We start from the raw sequence: 19,682 nt of genomic DNA, 5'->3' as shown, positions 1-19,682 counted from the left end.
CTCTCCTCCTCCTCTCCTCTCCTTCCATCCTCTCCTCTCTTCCTCTCTCCACTTTCTCCCACAGCAATAAAGGAACATGGAATCACAGAATAACTTTATGCTTTAAAGCCCAGCAAATTTTATGAGGGTCCCAGAGAAAAGTCAACATTCCCCCCCAATTGCTACTGACCCTCATAATTAACTTAATGGAAAAATGGAGAGAAAGCTCTGGCTGCTGCCTGATAGACTTTTAATACATTGCAGATGTTCCTTTGATTTTACTAACTGGAAACACTTCATAACTTGTATCCATAGCCTATTCCCAGTACAGCATTTAGCTTTCCCAAAGCAGTAATCTTCTCAGCCCTGGTAGCAGTCCTAAGGTCTGAGGAGAAAAAAAAACTTTATATGGATTTTTTTTCCTTCTTAGAGGTTAAATAGAAGAAGGTGAAATGACACAGAGTGTTTAGGTTATATCAGTAAAGAGCAAAGAGGGAACACTGGAGGAAAAACCAAAATCCAGCTTCAAAACACGTCAGAAATCACTTCAGAGGTGTTAGAAACATAGATGTGTTGCTTTTCAAGGGTGGGATGGGTTTGAAAGGAGAAGCTGAAGCTTCTTGACATTTACCTGTGCAGTACCAGTGTGTTACAGATAATTCAGTGCCTTTGTAGCTGGCACCAGCTAATTTCAAACACTGCCCCTTCATCAAAGCAAGCTTGGTTAAAAAAAAAAAAAAAAATCTTAAATAAATAGATAAAGAACTGAAATTTCACAACCATTCTTTGTACCTCCAGTACAAAGCATTCCTGACAATGCTCTTACAACCCCTCATGGTTCAGATGTTCTGTTCCAAGCTGCCAGCTTGGAAAAAGGTGTCAGTATTCTGCTGCACTCATGGGAAAAGCAGAGTAATTTGATAATGAGAATGTGAAACCACTGGCTGTCTTTGTAATGTTTTCCCCCTTTCAGGAGAACTTCCATATCTGGGAACTGGAAGACAAACACGGGCTCTGCCATGCTGGAACAAATTGCAATGTCAGATAAGTAAGTGAAGTCTTGTGTAAAATTTAAATTAAAAATTGAATAAATTAGTTTTATTTTAAGGGAATTTTTAAAGAATCCCATTGTTAGTTCACAGGAAGGGCATGCATGGTGTTCATTTGGGGAAAAAGGAATCTCTTAGTTAGGTGAAAGAGCAGAGCCAGGAGTTCCACATGGCTCCAGAGTTCCCTGCCCACACTCACCTGCCTTGTGTGTCACCTGAGCCCTTGGGGCTCCTACAGTCACACCTGCTCCTAGAAAATGGCTGGAAATCCCTCCAGAAAATGGAACTTCACAGATTCAACCTGTCAGTCACTTCTGGTTCATTTGCCCTCTCTTACCCACCAGTCCCACACCATGCACCCTCCTTTAAACCTTCCTCCTTCTACATCCTACCATCCTTCTACATAATCAAGCAATCCAGTCTCCACTTTGCCTACTGAATTCCCTTTTCTACTTTCAATCCCAAATTCCTTACTTTTCATTTTATAAATTTCCACTGAACTGCACTGTGAGGCTCTTTCCCCTGTTGCTGGGATACACTGAAGCTTTATTTCCCCTGTGCCATCATTACAGCTCTGTGCTTTGGTTTACTGTGCTTTTCCTTTTCTTTCCCATTCTTATCCTGGATAATTCGTGTAGTCCAGTTGAAAACATTCATGCAGCACCACTTTGAAGCTCAGAACTCTTTTCTCAATCCTCCTCATTTGCTCCACAACACATAAACCTCTTTTCCCTGAAAAACAAAATCTCAGAGGCTTTTGGATGGCTATGAATTTTTTTGTTGTTCAGCTTCTCCAAAGGCTGCCACCAGTGGAAGCTGAAATAAAGTCTGTACAGTGAAAGTGTAATTTAAAAGGTGTTTTAAAGTTCAACAGTCGTCCTGGCTGGGGGGGTTGTTGGTTTGGGACTTTTTTTAGAGCCTGGAACCTACAACTTGTTGCCTCTTACGAGCTGAGGGGGACACAGGAACTGAAGCATTGCCTGCCCTGAAAAGGTGAAAACAAGAAAGACAGGAATTCCAGCTCCCTGCTGTCCAACCCCTGTCTAGACTGTGTCCTCACTGATCTCCCCTCTGGGGATGGACTGGAGCCACATTATTTTCTCTTTCTCATTCCCTCCCACCTCCCTTTAGAAAGTGAGGTTATGTCTTCCCTGGGAGGGAGAGGCAGGGGTGAGCTCTGGCTGTGTAATTACAGCCCGTGGGCTGTGTGGAAACACAGAAACTCCAGCTGTGCCCCAAGGAAAGCAGTGCCACAGGAGTGGGAAATGCTCCCCTCGCCCTGCTCCTGCTGGAAATGCTCCCTGAGCTTTGCTCCTGCTCCTGTTTTCCACTGGAAGGTAATTTAGAGCAGAATAGGGATTTTCCCATCAACACACCGGCCAACAAAACAAAACTTCCTTTATGCTGCAGAAGCCAAAATCATGGAAAGATGGATGTGCTCCCCTAAGAGAAAAGAGTGTGTGTGACACAGCCCTGCTCTGTGGGATTGCCCAGGGAGTGCTCACAGAGAGCAGGGGGAAAAGAGACTTTGCCACAAGAGCAGTTCCACAGCACAGCAAAACCCATCAGACCTGTTGCATTTTGGTTTTGATACAGCCATGGATGAGGAGGAAGTGCTTTGAAAGCACTGGGCATTGTTGGCTGATACAAATCCCAGGGTAGAAATTCAGAGTAGAAGAACAAGGCAGGAAGGGACAGTGAGAGGCAGAGGAGCAGCACGTTTCAGGGTCACAATTCCTCATTTCCCCCCTGCTCCAGAGCTCCTGCTGCCCAGAGAGCTGTGCCAGCTGTGCCCACCTGGTATTGCCCCCTGGCAGCAATTCTTCATCCTTTTTCCCTCATCCTTCATCCTCCATCCTTCATCCTTTATTTCTGCTGCTCACACTGGCTCTGGGAAAAGTGGAACTGTGACCTTTTGTCAAACTTACTGTGCAAGCCTTGGGTTTCAACCACTCCAGGCTGCTCCATCCAAAACCTCTCTTTCCAAATGTATTTTTCCAGCTCTGTGTTTGTTGGCAGAAGATGGGCTGTTAAATATACTTTCATAAATCTGATTGATGTTGCAGTATTTTAGAGAAAATTTCCTCATTTTTGTTTCCATTTCAAGTCCAGATATTTACTGTTCAAGACAAGTTTTGTTGTCCTCCTGACTTTCTAAGATACACAATATTTTACAGAAATAAAAAAGAAAAAAATTATTTATAAGCAAGTGCATGCAAAAAGTCCAGTCAGTCAGTGCATCTACAGATGTTGAAATTGTCAGGCATCCAAAAAACTCTCTTATATTGGACAAAAACCATGTTTCTCACAGAAAAAAAAAATTATTTTCATTGCTAAGATATTACCATCAGGATCTTTTCAAATCAATTCTTTGTGTTCTGCTTAAAAGAAAAAACTTTTCCACTGGAACAGATTTGATATAAGAAAATACAAAGAATGTGACTTAATAAGTTTACTTGGAAAGGATGCTCTTACTGAAGATATTTATACATGAATCAGACTCTCAGCCCAGCAAGGAATTTCCTTTGATCCCACAATGAAATCAAATGCTTTGTTTATTACAGCAGGGGCTTTTTTCAGTGGAAAATACTATGAGGTGGCAAATCCATCATCAGGGCTCCAGGGCTGGAGCAGGAGAGGGGCTGGAAGAGGAAATAACTCAGCTTCAGACTCAAGTGTGAGCCAAGGAAAGAGGAAAATTCATGAATAAATGAATGCTGCAAAAATGAGATTTTTTAGCAAATCATGCCCTTTAGTTGGTGACATCACCCTGCATCATCCCAGGATCATTTCCTCCCTGCCCAGCCCTGTTGGGAGTCACTGAATATTCCAAATGCTTTTGGTGTCCTGGCATTCTGTCCTTGCCTTTGGGCTCTCAGAGCTCTGTGCTGGTGTTACAGCAATCACAGGAACTGCCTCACTCTTCTTCTAAACAAACTCCTCCCACCCCCTTGTTGGTCAGATCATCTCTCCATTCATCGAGAAAAAAGCAAAATAAATCACGTTGCTGCTTTAGGATGGGCAGAGTCCATCCTCAGTCTCCTACCATGATGTTACAAGATAAACAGAAGAATTTATCTGCTCAACTCTGTATGAAATAGCCTTTTTAGGAGTTATAGAATTCCTTGGAATTAATTCCACTTGAGTTTTGCTGTACTTGTCTATAAGAATGAAGAACATAGTCTGCATGCTCCACAACCCACATAATGTCATATTTTTGGTCCTTCTGCATCACCTGAAGGGTTTTCCTCCCTGGATTTATCCCTTTGTTCAGTGCTGTAGGAATAAAACCAGCCTGGCTCCTTTGGAAAACGGTTGGGCCATGATTTAGGATGGAGCCTCTCACTCATTTTCCTGATACAGGAGCCAAACCCATCCAGTGTAGTGAAAATTCTGAATTTAGGGTGAATGAATATTAAATACACTATTAGGTGAACCTCTAGAAAATCAAGATCCTGATGAGATACTCACAGACCAAATTATTTTTGTGAAACAGGTACAAGCTTTGGGTTGACACCTGTTCTGAAATATTTGGTGGTTTGGACATCTGTGCTGTTAAAGCTGTACATGGGAAGGATGGAAAAGATTATATTTTTGAGGTAAGAAATCCTGCTTTTTTCCAATATCTGCCTTTACATATTAAACAGCCAAGGAAAGAACATTTCTGATAGCTGGGCATTGGCTTATTTGTGTTTCAGGCAAGGCTGTGTATTTTAGAGCACTGTTTAAATCATGAAACAAAGCCACAGGTCCAAATTAGTGGCAAAACTTGCTGGAAAATGTAACCGTATGGATGGGAATGTCTTTTGGTGTTGGAGGAAATGTACACAAACTGCAAAACAAAGCCAAATGTGGATGGCACATTCTGCCAACCCTGATGGTTTCTTTCCTAAGCAACCTTAGCAGCTTTTCCTGGAAGGTTTATAGATAGCACCACCCCAAGGGAACCCCAACCAAATTATACCTTGCTGTGGAAAGGGAGATTAAGGATGAAGTGGAAACAATTTTACTTTTTTTCTAGCCTCAATATTGCCCTGAAGATCTGAATCCTCATGAATCAGAAGTTTCTCCTGTAGATAATTTTGAGAAGTCGAAGTTTTTAATTTCCTTAGAGTTTTTTTTATGGAGAAATATCACTTTGTGTAGCCATAAAACAAGTTATCATCACTTTCGTATCACACAATTTCTTCAGCATCTTCCACGTTCCTAGAATTTTATTCAGGAGGTGGGCAAGGATCTCCAAGAGAAATTGATAAATCCAAAGGAGAAGGTTTTTAAAAAATGAAATAACCACAGCAAATTCTGTAATGGACCAAGACTGCCTCACTTCCTGCTTCTCAACAAATCCTCTGATTTTCCATGCCACAGACAGTCATCATTTCTAAACTCCAGAATTCAAAGAACTGCAGGGTCCATCAGGAGCTGAGTTTACAGAGCATGTTAATCAGGGTGAAGAATAGATGTTGCAATTAAAAAAAAAAGAAAAAAAAGAGTGGGTGGAAGTGTGGTAATTCCTGCTGTTGTCTGGAATCAGCTGGATTGTCTGGGAGATGGGAATGCTCATCAGCAAGGATATTTAGAATCTGTAAGAGTCATTGAAATGTGGGGCTGTTTGCAAAGTTCCCATCCACCAGAACATCTGGAAAAATTATGGTATGAACAGTTATTACACTGCAATTTTAACAGAATTCTGGGCTACAATGAGGAGTGGAAAACTGTCTGCACCAAGACAAGGAGAATTCTCTCCTTTTGTGTCCTTTCTGCATGGGAAAATAAATGTTATTAAGTCTGGCACGTGCACTCAAGGGACCTGAGCAGGACCAGAAAGCAGAGTCAGTGCAGGAACCCTGGGCTGCAGCTCCATCCTGGAGCTTCCATGGGGATGTGTTTCCATGGGGATGTGTTTCCATGGGGATGCCACAGCTGAGGAAAAAAACGAGTGTTTGGGTACCACTGACACCTCAGTCCTGCAGAGATCACCTGACAAGGAACACACAGATCCCCCAATGGGTGAAATGAGGTTTGCAGATTGGTTTTTCCTGATTTTCTCTGGGAACATTCAGCCAGTGTAACCCCCAAGAGGAGCACACAGGTGTGTGCCACCCACCCTCAGGGGGAATGGGAATTAGGGGAGAATTCTATCTGAGTATTCTTCAGCTCTCTCTCAGTTTTGCTGAAGAGGACAAAATACTGAAGTATTCAAGCACAAAACCACCTGTGTTTTTCTGTGAAGGTTTCGGCTCTTTGCAGATTTGTAGCTGGGGGATGTAAGAGGTAACTTTGCCTTTCAGCACAGCAGGTTTTCTCAGTGTGGTTCCCTGGAGAAAACTCTCTCCTCCAGAGGAACACAGTGGTTCTTCCTCCTGTCACTGCCCTGCTCCAAGGAGCTGGCTCCAAACTCCTCCCAGGAGGAATGAACTCATTAAAGGCTGGCTCAGCTCAGCAGAGGGGCTGTCAGGTTGATCAGGATGAGGGCCAAGTTCTGATTCTGTGTAGCAGCCTCAGCTCTTCATTTAGTGTCTGTTCTTTCCCCCTCAATGGGAATTATCACCTGCCAAGCATCAGACAATCAGAAACAGAATTTTTATTAACACATCAGTGCAACATGCAGCTATTTAACTGCCTCCCCTCTTCTTCCTAATAAGACATCAAATCAAGGTCCATTAAACTTTTAGCTTCTTAAATATAAGGACTTTCCTCTTTTAAAATTAACTCTTCTGAGATTTGAATACCAGGAGGAGCAGAGCATTGTTTGTACTTCTGATCCTACTGAATATTATCTTTCCTGTTTCATTCTTGGAAAACCAAAGCTCTGGGAAATGAAATAAAAGCTCATTGTGGTTATGAGAGCAGTAAAAGAGAAGAAATGTAAGAGAATCCTTTAGAGTGGCCTCCCAGAAGTCTCCCAAATTTTGTTTTTGATTAAATGGGCTGCTGCAGGTGCCTTATTCCCACCTCCTTCATTTTGCCCTGAGCTAAACTAAAATTAGTCCCCAGGTGGTGTTTTTGACTCAGAAAGGTGCAAACTGGATTTCAAGTAGGAAACTTTCAGCCACTGGAAACCAATGCATGAAATGAAGAAACTGTTTGTGCACAATTGTATGGAAAATTCTGTTCTTGGCCTCGAGTTCTTCAGGAGCTCAGCTGCTTCTCCTGTTTTCCCATCCAGGACAGAATATCCTCTGCTCAGCCCAGGGAGGGAGCTAAACCCAGCTATAATTGCTGAGAAACTCACAAGTCTCTCATCATTTCTGCTCTGGAACATTGCTGTGTTCAGAGAATAAATGGGAATGGTTTTGTCCAGTTCTCACCCTCCCAAGCATGGACCTCAAAATCACCCTGTTGTAATTCCTCCTTCCTCTGTACTTCCCACTTATCCAATTTTCTCCTGGAATCCTGGGGCTTTCCCCTCAGGAGATCCATCTCTCCTGCCAGACTCCCAGAGCACTGCTGACTGACTAACAGCCCCCTGGCTGCTCCATCACATCCTCTTGTATTTCAGCATCCTGGGAAACACCACTTTTCCCACTTTATCCACAGCATTCTTTACCTCTGCCCTTCCTTTCACCTCCCCAGCTCTGCCTTTCCCAGCCCTTCCCAAATCTCTGCCCAGCACATCCCAGTCCTTGGGGGTGAACTGAGGATGCAGCAGAGCTGGGTGTGGGTGGGGGCAGTGGGAATTCCTCCCTCAAACATAATGATCCCTTTGCAATTACTTTTAATATATTATAATTTAATTATTTATTATTAATTAATTAATTAATTAATTAATTAATAGTTTCTTATCATTGCTCTGTCTCCTTTATAAAACTCATCCCATTTCCCTTCCTACAGAATTTCTCTTCTTTTTCTTGCCAGTCTCAGTCTTGTATCCCAAATTTTAGCTATTCACCTTTCCCACTTATATATACAGTCAGTCCCTGGGTGATAAGAGAAATTCATTCCAAAGAAGTGGCTACTGAAAGAAAATGCATGGATATATAAATGCAAGTTCACAGTGATATGAATTCAGTGACTGTAATTCATAGTGACCCATGTTTATACTGGCATCTGCACAAAGAATGTATTTGATTTTATAAATTACAGATGTCATTTTTCTTTCTGTGAGATCCTCTTAGTGGGAAACTCCAATATTTTAAATAGCTGAACTACATGCTCAACTAAAAACTAGCTGGGTTTAAATGGGATTTTAAATCTAGCACAGGCTGTAAATAGACTATTTATAAACAGGGAGCTTTGTATATGTTTAAACTTTGTCAAATCTTCTGAAGGGAGGGAAATGCCAGCCTGACATTCCTCTAGTCACTCACAGGATTTAAAAGCTGTTGGTGTTGCCCAAAATATCCTTAAGGTACACATATATCAATAAAAATATAAAACAGTTGTCATTAACTCTTGCACTAGGAATGGAAATAGACTGTATTCTCTGAAAGGAAAAGAAAATACCCAAAAACCCAAGGATTTTAACAAGGTCAAGTGATAAGAGATTGATAAGGGCAAATGGCTCTGGTTTAAATGCCATATTTGTGACTATGCCTGAAAATTCTTCATTCAAGGAGTGCAACAACTTCTCTGCTGGAGTGGATGTGAAGATTTGGCACCTCAAGGTTCCTTATTTTCACTTTTCCCACAAGTTCTGCTCAACACCATGGCAGGATCTCCCAGAGGAAGCTGATGTGTGAACTGGCACTTGTAGAAGAACTTAAAAGCAGAAATTCAGCCCAAACCCAACCCTCCAGGTCTTAATCCTGTCTAATCCTTTGGCAGGACCTCACTGGAAGCAATTTATTTCAAAGTCACTCCAAGTAATGGTTTTAATGTAAATGGATGGTAAACAAAGGGAGGGGTTTTTTTTGCATGCTTATGAAACTTTTAACTGGTGTTGGGTAAGAGGGGGTTCATCCATACCCTATAGTGCATGTTTTTTAAAATAACTCTCATAAAAGAGATTTTTTGAGCCCAAACATCACTCCTGCTCTGAAAATCAGATGGTTTGCAGTGGAGAACCAAATATCCTTCACACCAAACATTCCCTGTTCAGTTATTATTAACACTTCACAGTCCTGGCACTTTGGGTCCCTCCAGGTAGGATGCAAATTCCTCTTACAAGAAACAGCTCAGGATACAAGGAAGTGGATCTTTAAAGTGTTTATACAGTTTTTAAAACAGCAGTAAGTGAGCAGAAATTAATATTAAAGAGCCACATAACCTGCAGGGCTACATTTCACCCCTTTAGAATAAACTCTTATTGACTGATCAACTCCTCTCTCAATTAATGGAAAACATTGGGAGGTTCCACTTAAAATTATGATTGTCAAAAAATATGGTAAACTTTAAAGAACCTCTCAGTGTACTCATTGAACATCTCTTCACTACTGTTGGTGTGGCCCTAGAGTGGAAAACCATGCACTCATTTCTGAGGAGACATTTGTTCTGGAGTTCAATTATTATTGCACTGTTTACCCAGGGGTTATTTTAAAGCCTTTTGCCTGTGAGGAGGCTCAGAGGAGACCTGAATCTGAAAATCTCAAGGACTGCCAACATTTCAGTTGCCAGCACACACCACCAGTGAATCTTGTAAATGAACAAACAGAAGAATCATGGAAATGATTTAGGACTTCAAACTAATCCCATTATTGGAACAAAGTAGCTTTTGTCACCATAGTCTGAAAAGCTCAAGGTTTATATTATTTATAACACAGTTCCTTCTCAACTACTGCATGCTCATGCTCCTCAGACTGATCCCTGTGCACCCCTCAGATAGCAAAATTCTTCCACCCAGAGCTGTGAGGAACACCAGAGTGCAGCTCTGCAGGTGACATGGACATGCCCTGATGAACATGGAAAAAGGACTGCAGCTTCTCTAAAGTGAATTAAATCCTATTTATCTAAGTAGGAATGCCCAGTGAATAATAGTTGGGGTTATGTCATGCTTTTATATCCCCTGAAACAAATGCAGATATGGAAGAAGTGGATACACCAGAGAAATAACAAATATTCTGGAGAAACAACAAATACTCTGGAGAAATAACAAATTCTTGGAACCCACTGAAGAGGCAGAAATCAGTATTAGTTTTATTCATCAGAATGGCTGTAATAAATAACCACTGAGCACTATTAACCTGTCATGTTTAGAATGGAAATGTGCCCATTTTATCTTCCTCTCTGTCATCCTGCTTTCTCTGTAGAAATTCTTACTTATTCCTTGCAGCCACAGTACTTTTTATAAAAGGTTATCAATAATAACAAAGTGTTGTTTAAAGGTTTCCATGAATCAGGAAAAGGATCCAGATTTGCCTACCAAAAATCCAAATTTCTAGGAAGCTGAGGTGTTACTCTGCATTCTCCACATTGTTATTCAGCTCATGGATATGGTGTGAGAGCAAGGAAGGGAGGAAACTTTCAGCTGAGCCAGCAGAACAATTCCTTCAGATCACTGGGCAGCTTGAGAAATCTCATTTTCCTTATCAGCCCTGTGCTTCCTCTGGCTGTTCCCAAAGTGTGTGCCCAGGTGTGAAGTGAACTTTTCTTTGCAAGATTCTTTCTCTTTCCATTTTTGGGAGATTGGGAGGAGAAGGCATTGCAACGTTGCTGCTCTCTTGTTTATTTTCTGATGGCACACATGTAATTCCTGTAATTCTCCTGTACTTCTGCTAAGAGCAACCCTGCACACACACCCCCTGCCCTCCTGCAGGGATGAGGAGGAGTTTCCTTCCCAGCACTGATGTCCTGTTGCATTTTGCAGGTGATGGACTGTGCCATGCCCCTGATTGGGGAGCACCAGGCTGAAGACAGGCAGCACATCACCGAGTTAGTCGTAAGCAAAATGAACCAAATGTTGTCCAAAACTCCTATTCCATCTCCTCAGAGACCCACTGCCACTCAGCAGCCTCAGGTAGGATAAAATGAAATTTAAATTCAATTTAAATAGAGCATCCTGGTTTATCATTTTAAGGTCAAAGTTTTCCTCCAAGAATTCAGACACCTGTGGAACCTCAAGGATTCAAGAACTTCCCAACACATTTTATCATTTTGTTATGTTTCAATGAGATTGTCTGCAGACATAACCAAGAAGTGCAAGTGTTGCTGTGTTTTTAACTGTGAATTCAGGGTTTTACCAGGCTTTGTACTGTTTCCTTTCAGTCCCACAGATAAAAAATCATGGAAATACTAAGAAGCACTGTCATGGAAAACCCCTGTCCTAAGGATGTCAAAAATAATACTGAATAATTCTTGTTCTTGTGAGAAATTAATTATGTTATAATTCTTTTTTTAATGTGTTGCAATTCACAAAAACATATTAGAAATCTAGTTAACTCCTGAAATATATTCAGCATGGTAGAAGACATGGGCCAGAGGTTGCAAATAGATAATTTCACTTATTTGATCCTGCATGGCCTGATGTGTGGGGATGAAGAATCCTGCCCCTGGCCTTGCCTCCAGCTGGCTTCCAGGAATCACCTTTGTGTTTCCATTTCCATGCTGAAAACCTGTGGGGTTTGTTGTACTGATCCTTTGAATAGCTTTGGGGAGTGTGGTGTTTTTGTAAAAGGCTCTGGGAACAGAAAGGTTGGGAGAGGTGTGAATTTGCAGGGTGGAATTGGATGAATAAGGATTTGGGTGGGTGTTTAAACTGAGCCAGTAACAAGTGGTGACCTGGGGGGTCTGTATTTAACAGGGGCTGATAAACCCCTCTTTTTTTACCAGTGGCAGGGGGATGGTTTTAAACTGAAAGATATTGAGATTAGACATCAATTCTTCACAATGAGAGTGGTAAGGAACTAGAACAGCTTGTGCAGAGAAGCTGTGTGTGAAACAGAATTAAATCCACCCTGCCCATGACCTGGTAAGGGTTTAGGTGCTGCCCTGGACCCCTGCTCTCCACAGGCATCAGCTGAACACCAGAATTACCAAACAGTAAGCCAGGAATTACCAAGCCTAAATAGCAAAATACCAAGCTTAAATCAAGGATCTATTTTTGCTCCCAGCAGGCTCCACACCAGGTAAACAATTTGAGAACAATTTTGTGGCCTACCTCAGACAGACCAGTTCTTGAGGCAGAGTGACTAATTTGTTCTTCAAATATCTCATCGTGCTTTAAGATATAAAAATACCCCATCCCACATGAAAAAAATAAGTGGTGTGGCTTCTATTTATGTTGCAGCCACTTGAAACTGAGCACAAAATTGTTTCAGCCACAGAACCACATACAATGGAGAAATTTCCATCCAACATGACTCAAGTCCATTGTAAAAGGCACTGAGACAGAAAGAAGAAGGGGAAAAATAAATCACCTTTTGCCAAAATAGTTCCCTTTAGGAGCAACAGATTATCCAGATATTAAAATGAAGCAAAGAGTCAAATTTAGAGTTATCCAGTCAATACTCTTGGAAAAAAAATCACTTCCTTGGGTTGTCTTTAGTGCCAAAGCAGCACATAGTCAAATAAATCAAAATTTAAAGTAGCAGCAAAATTGCTGTCACATGAATAGATTCACATTTGATATTTCCCATTTCAGGGAAAAAAAATGTAAAGTTTTGGGCAGGCTGTGCTGAATTTCAGAGCAGCCAGGGGAGGAGGAGCATTTACTGTTCCTGCTGTCATGCAAAGGAGCTGGCTCTTTCTTGGATGTAAATAAAGTTTCCAAGCATTCCCAAAGAATTCCCAAAGCTGCCCACCTGAGCCCAGAAGGAAAGCAAGACCCCAGATATATTTTTAGAAGGTTCCTGAATTCTCCAGCCATTGCTGTTGCTCAGCATGTCCATGGGAAGGAGTTTTGACTCTTAAATCAGAGTTTTGGATGAGTGCAGAGATAATAGTCTGGGATGGTGGATTTCTGTTTAGGTTATTCCTGAAGGATTCAGCCCCTACTGATGGCAACAAGATGTTATTCCACATTAATCTTTTTTTCCTTAGCCTATCCTTACACTATGGATGGCACTTGAGCAAAAAAATGCTGTGAAAACCAGAGGTATTCCTTGAGAATATTTACAATATCTGTTAGTTTTTCTCTCAGTTAATCACTCTTAAAATTGGCCTTGTTGTACCAGGTTAGGGCAGGTAAAGGGGACCTGATTTTCTGCTGAAGATTCCATTTGCAAATACCCATTAATCTTTCAGCTTTAAGGGGAAATCATGAAACACATTTCTAGAATTTAAAGCAGATAACTCCTCAAATGTAGTTAATTTTTGGCTGGGTTTTGCTAAGAGTAAAATCAATCTGTTACAACTGCCCCTTTCAGTTTTGAACAGTCTTCTCCTTTTGTAATGTGAGAAATTAATTCCTATTCTTGATAAACACCCAGTTCATCTGCAGGGCAGGGGGACACTGCCCATTTCTACAGGTGACACAAAATGCAAAGCCATTAATTAATTAATTTATCCCAAATCAACTCTGTGCAGAAACCAAAGTACTGGAGATATCAAAGAATAATTGCTGAGTTTTGCTACTTTTGCTTTTAAATGAGCAGCCTAGGGTTAATAATACTGTTCCAGATGTGCCATGCTCTGAAAGTCCTTATTATCTCTGGGTTTTAAAAGTGTTCCTATTTTAGTCCAGGGTTGGATTGTACATAAAAACATGCCTCAATTTATAATGCCCACAGTGGTCAGCCCCACTCCAATTAAGCATCCATCAGGAAACAAATCAGTGATTGGGAAAATCAGCCTCTGTTTAGCACTGGGCAGCCAAGTCCTGGTGGGGATGGCTGGCCCTGCAGTGCTCTGGGGGCTGGCAAAGCTCTCCCTGTCCCAGAGCCAGAGGGAGCAAATTCCAAAGGGAAACCTCATAGGGGCAGCTCCTGGGCTTGTCAAACCCATTAAAGCTGATATGTCTGAATGGGGAGAATTTTTAAATACGTGTTTTCTGCATTACCTGTTTATTTATCTGCAAACTCTTGCCCAGACTCTGTAGCAAGTTCTGCTGGTGCACAGAGGGCAGAGAAGTTGGGCAGGAGGAGACTTGGACTCACAGAAATTCTACCTGTTATGGTAAAAAAACCAAAAATCCCTCAATAATGAAATTGTTTCTATTATTTAAATCATGATAGTTTGTTTTATCCCAAACCATGCTGAAAATAGAACTTAATCCAGGAATGTGATTTTAAAGGTTTCCATAAACAAACGTGCTCTAGTTGCAGGCAATAAAACTGTGGAAATTTCTGTATTTTTTAAACTCTTTGACTACTTTTACCAGATCTTTAGAGAAGCCTTTTTCAATTTTTTCCTAAAAATCAAGAAAATAGCTTAAACTACCCAGTGCATCTGGGTTTGCAGAGCTCTGCAGGAGCTGGCCCATTTCTTGACCATTACATTTGTGTATAAAACAACAAAAATGGTCAAACACCCACTCAGAGCTGCCTGTCAGGCCCTGAGGTGGATTGTGCTGGAGGAAATTCTGCAGAGAAAATGGCACTGTCCATGGGAATCACCAGAAAATGCAAATGTTGATGGGTGTGTGAGCAGCTGAAGCTGAGGGAAATCCTGTTAGGAAAATGTTCATTCCTGTTGCATTATCCACGAAAGAATAAGGGATTTAATTTCCTTATTGGAGGGAAAGAAGGAAGGAGTTTGTGCTCCAGGGGCACAATGTCCATGAGATGATGGCATCACAAAGAGCAGAGAATTCCCAGCTACATCCTGGTCCTGTTTGGTGTAAAGAAAGGAGTGGCACAGTGCTAACAAACCAATGATAAAAGCAGTGTATCCTCCATTCCATGACCTTTTGCATGACATAATTGATCCAGTTTTATTGTTCCATGTCCAGAGAGAAAATTGAACCACATGTGGACACAGGGTAAATAACAAAAAGTGAATTTTGGAGAGAAAAACCATCAGCAAATTCCCTGTTCCTGGGTTTCTATAGGATTAGCCACAGCTCTATTCCCTCTCATCTCTTGGATTCAGTGGGGTTTTTTTTTAAGGAAACTACTTATGATGAGCAGCAATTTGCTTCCAATCACTGAAGTTTTTATGATGACCAGAAAATGCAGTTGTTTGGCTTGATCTTAGCTAAAGGGAACACATTTAATTGGGAAGAATCCCCTCCTGGATTAATTGGGAAATGAAGAATTCAGCAATTAGTGACTGCCCATAAAACTCCTTTTAAATCATAGTCCTTGGTAAGATAAATTACATTTCTTATTAAAATACTTACAGTGTTCTTATGGATGCCTTCCTAAATATATTGCTAGAGAATCTAAACCATTGGCATCAAAACTCACAAAGAGCAGGGAAAAATATTGCGCAGAAATCACATAAGCTGAAATGCAACACAGTCCAAGGGTTGTTTAATTCAAAAACCATTCTGAAAACTGTCATTTTTGCTGGAGGTGCTGCCCCTTACTGCAGTATTTTGGTTATTTGCATCCCAGCGACACCTTGTGGCTTCTCTTCTGGAATAAGTGACTTGGGGATTTATCTATTATTTATTATTACAGGGCACTATATCCTATTACATAAGTTGCATCACATTCAAGATCTGTTTTTCTATGTATTTTACAAATCAGAAATGCTCCACACTCGAAAATTTTTCATCATGTTATTGTAATGCATTTCTTTCTTTTTAATATTATTATTTTAATATGGAATATATTTTAATAGGCTACTTTAATGTGCACACATATAACTGTATGTATATATATATAGTTATATACATGCAATGTTTATCTGTGTGTGCTTATTTTAATCAAAAGGGGATTTTAAACTCTTAGTTTTTATGTCAGTGAAAATATAAGAACAGCTGTTACTCTTTCAGATCCCAATATAAACACAGGGAATTAAGAAAAGCAGGGAAAATAAACAAGTGGAAGCCTGAGCTCACCACATCCTTGTAAAAGGCTGCATTTCATCCAGTAAAATTTATTTATCACATCTATAAAATGATGGGGTTCATTTTTTTCCTCCACTGAGGTGGTTTTGCCCACCTTTGAACACAACCCCTGCTCAGGGCAGGTTCTGCATGTGAGGGGCAGAGGCCCCAGCAGAGGCAGAACTGCTGGATAAGGGATGGTCATGCATTTAAAACATGAAAATCAACAAAGTTTGGTTCATTTTAAACATTTGAACTCCACGTGCAGGTATTGCAACATACCACAAACACAAAGTTCACCCCGGAAAATAAACCCTAAAACCTTTAATATCTATAAGGACACAACATATAAATAACTGAGCAGGAATTTTACTGGCAAAGTGATGGTGAAAGTGAAAATAATTGGTTTCAAATCCTTGCTTAGCTCCTGCACCAGCAGATGGAGTGAGAGCCCAGGGAGGCACAGGAGCTGCTCAGAGTCTTTTGAGTCTCCCCCTGAGCAGAGGTGAATAACTGGGGATGAATCTGTACAAACACTCTGGGTTTTATTCATGAATCTATCCATAAAAGGAGGGTGATTTAATCAAAACGCTGATAATGGTCAATAATTGCTGATAATTATTGACAATTCTCCTGCTCAGCTTGGTTCAATGTGCCACAAAATAAAAAGGGTGCCCTCCTGATGGCTTTTGGATTATAGAATATACTGAAGGTCATAGATTAAAGGTTTAGGGTTATTTGCTCAAAATTTCTACTGACATCAACAGAAATTTGTCCAAATTAAATAAAGTTTTCTGGGCATACTCTGATTTTTTAATTTTTTTTTTAATTTCTGAGTACTCTATACTGCATGTGTATCACCAGCAGATTAACTGGAAAAAGAAATGATTTCTGCAGAAAAGCCAACAAAAGCTTGGTGAGATAAAAATTTATTCACAAAATACATTTTAGAAGAGAATCCCAAAGGAAAAAGCCCCTGACAGGCCCAGGCTTCAGGCCCTGGGGATTTGGATATTCTCTGTTTTCTGTAGGATCCACTGCTTCAGCCTCAGTGCTGATTTTTAAATTCAGAAAGCCACAAAGTGCTGGTAAAACTGAAAAAAACCCCAAGCATTATACTTAATAGATACTTTTCCACATTTCCCTTGATAGCATTAATATTCTATTTTTGTCTTCATTCACACAACAAAATAATGTTTTTCCTAACTTTTTATTACCTCCTGCCAGATGCTGATCTCTGTCTGCAGGTGGTATTGGGAATTCTGACACTCCAAGGTCCCTCCCCTCAAGAAGAAAGGAAATATTTGGGGTTTAAAGCAATCCTGAGCCCACCACCATGGAGTGGCCTGTCTGTCCTTGGTAGACTTCTGTGAGAAGCAGCTTTTTTTTGGTCCCACTGGCATTTTTTGGAAACTGCAAAAATTTTCCTCATTCCATTCCAGAGCAAGCCCCATCCTTTCCCAAATCAGAGCAAGGGAAGCAGAGATCCTGTGGTTACAGAGCAGGGAAAAGCTGCCACAGACACAAACAGGACAGGAGAGCCCAGGCTGCACCTCTCTGTTTTGTCTTTTATCATATATAACATCCTTTGATTATTTTATCTTCTTTCCATCCATTTTTACTCTCTGATCTTGTTCATTTAAGCTGAACCTAACAGAAATATCTTTGTTTTGGAGGCTTTTCCTTGGTCTCCATTCTTTTTCCCACCATGATGGGTGTTTCCTCTCTACCTTTTTTTTTTTTATTCATGTGCAGCTTGCAGGAATCCTGCCCCTCTCCCCAGAAATCCCTGCCAGGGTTTATTTTCAATAAGGACCATGTGCTAAATGTGTGTCAAAATCTTTAAACAGGAGAAGAACCAAGAGAAATTATGGAAGAATCCAGACCCAGAGCAGCTCTTTTCAACTATTCTTCATTTGTCCATAGGAAATAAAAAAAAAGAAAGGAACCTCACACACAGACACACTTCCAACTTTGGAATGTGGGGATGGATTTCTGGAGCTGCCAGCAGAGCAAACTTCTCTTCAGCTGCTTCAAAATCCCCTCCAGGGTCTTTCAGCTTTTAACAGAGTTTTTCAGAGCTCAGAGCAGCCCCCAGAGCTCCTGTGGGTGGCTGAGGGCAGCAGGAGGAGAAGCTGGGGATGGTTGTGTTTGGCTCTTACCAGAGCTCTGAAATTCACTTTTATTTGGGCAGGGCTCAGGTGTCTCTCCCAGTGCCTCCTTTCTGTGCCCTCTCCCACCCCATGGCTCTGTGACCGTAAAAACACAAAACTGGGGTTCTCACACTGGGCTTGAGGCTGCTCCACCATCTGTTTTCTGGGCTCTCTGGTTTGCCAGGATGAACTTCAGCTCTGAAAGGATCAGTAATGATGGAAATTCTGCAAATTTCAAGCTCCTGTTCACACAAGGATCACTTGCATTGAAATTATTGCCTGGCTGTGGAAGGAAGCTGAAAATTCTGATAACTGATGGAACTTCAGAAATTTGTTGTCCCTGATAAATTGAGATCCTGCTTCTCTAGAAACCTCATCAAACTGAGAGGTGGGGGTTTTTTTTGCACAGCAGAATAACAGAAAACAGGGCTGGAATGGACAGTGGGAGTTCAGTATCTCAGGGAAAACACTGGAGTGTCCATGAGAGCAGCTCTGAGCTCCTGCTGGGATTCTCATCTTCCCTGAGTGCTCACCTTCCACCTGTCTGCTGGCAGCACCCCTGCCCAGCTGCAGCTGCAAAAAAATTATTTTTAAAGTCCCTTCCAACCCAAAGCATTCTATGATTTTATGAATTTTAAGACAGTGTGTGAAAAGCTGTTGTCCAGGAAGTAATTCATTATCTAGCAATGGAAAACAGTCTGTAAAATCAAAATTAGAATGATCTTAATTTTTTTTTTTTTTTTTTAAAGCAAAATTTTAAACTCCTGTTCAGTGCCACACAAGGGGGCAGATGCATCACCTGAGCCAGAGTCAACTGAAAAATTCACCTGGTCTGAGAAAAGCCAGGAAAACCCCAGCCACACTCACTGCACACTGAAGGGATGAGCAGGAAGCAGCAAGTCACTGAAAAGTTTTGTGGTTTTGGATGCTCCACTTCAGGATTTCACTGCTTTGCTGAATTATACAGCATGGGCCTATTTGCAGCCCAGTTTTATTCAGTTTATTCATTTCCTCTTGCTTTGCATTGTCCTTTGGCTTGGTTTCTGCCCCCAGTTTCTCTTCATAAAACCCCTTTATTTTACTGAACTAAGCAGGTAGGTTCTTCCAAAGGCTGCACTGAGTTGTGATGAAATTTTTTGGTTTTCAATGCACAAATCTTTCCCATTAGATTTCATTTAGTGAGTGAGCTCTGCTTTTGTGACAAATTTATGTCATTACCCCAAAATTTCTTATTTTATTCTTTTTTAACTCCACTGATCAATTTAATTCTTTCTTTAGGATATTGTGGCCCCACAGTCTTCCAGCTCTGTATCATCTACAGGTTTTAGTAGTACACACCTATTTTTTTGTGCCAACTTAATCAATTTATAATCTGCTTAAGTTCTGCATCTCACTCATGTTCTTCCCAGTATTTTTTGTTCAATAACTGCTTTTTTCCTCAGAAGCCACTTCCTTACCCTCAATGTAATATTAATTGGTGCTTTATCTTCTCCAGTGTAACTTGGCCATTCCCAGTTTTTAGAGAGATCTGGTATGGAATTCTTTATTTCATGAGTCAGCTGGTTTTTATTTCTGAGATGAGGAATGTTTCGTTTTTTACCTGCATCTCATTTTTAGCTTTTATCCCACCTGCCATCTTGCCCTTGCTCCTGTGCTTATCATAATCTATAACACTTCAAAAATTCATTTACT

The 19,682-nt window shown here is 40.9% G+C and overlaps 1 protein-coding gene across 1 annotated transcript in view; it reads left to right on the top strand.

The window, feature by feature from the left end:
* SYN2 (synapsin II) overlaps positions 1 to 19,682 on the top strand; it is a 149,851-nt gene that overhangs the window by 118,564 nt on the left and 11,605 nt on the right. The window contains exons 8-10 of the mRNA XM_079316783.1: positions 953 to 1,027; positions 4,525 to 4,627; positions 10,774 to 10,923. Of these exons, the coding sequence (XP_079172909.1) occupies positions 953 to 1,027; positions 4,525 to 4,627; positions 10,774 to 10,923 (328 nt within the window). The remainder of the gene's footprint in view (positions 1 to 952; positions 1,028 to 4,524; positions 4,628 to 10,773; positions 10,924 to 19,682) is intronic.

This window comes from Erithacus rubecula (assembly GCF_903797595.1).
Source record: "Erithacus rubecula genome assembly, chromosome: 13".
NCBI lineage: Eukaryota > Metazoa > Chordata > Aves > Passeriformes > Muscicapidae > Erithacus > Erithacus rubecula.
This window is presented reverse-complemented; position numbering and strand designations above follow the sequence as displayed.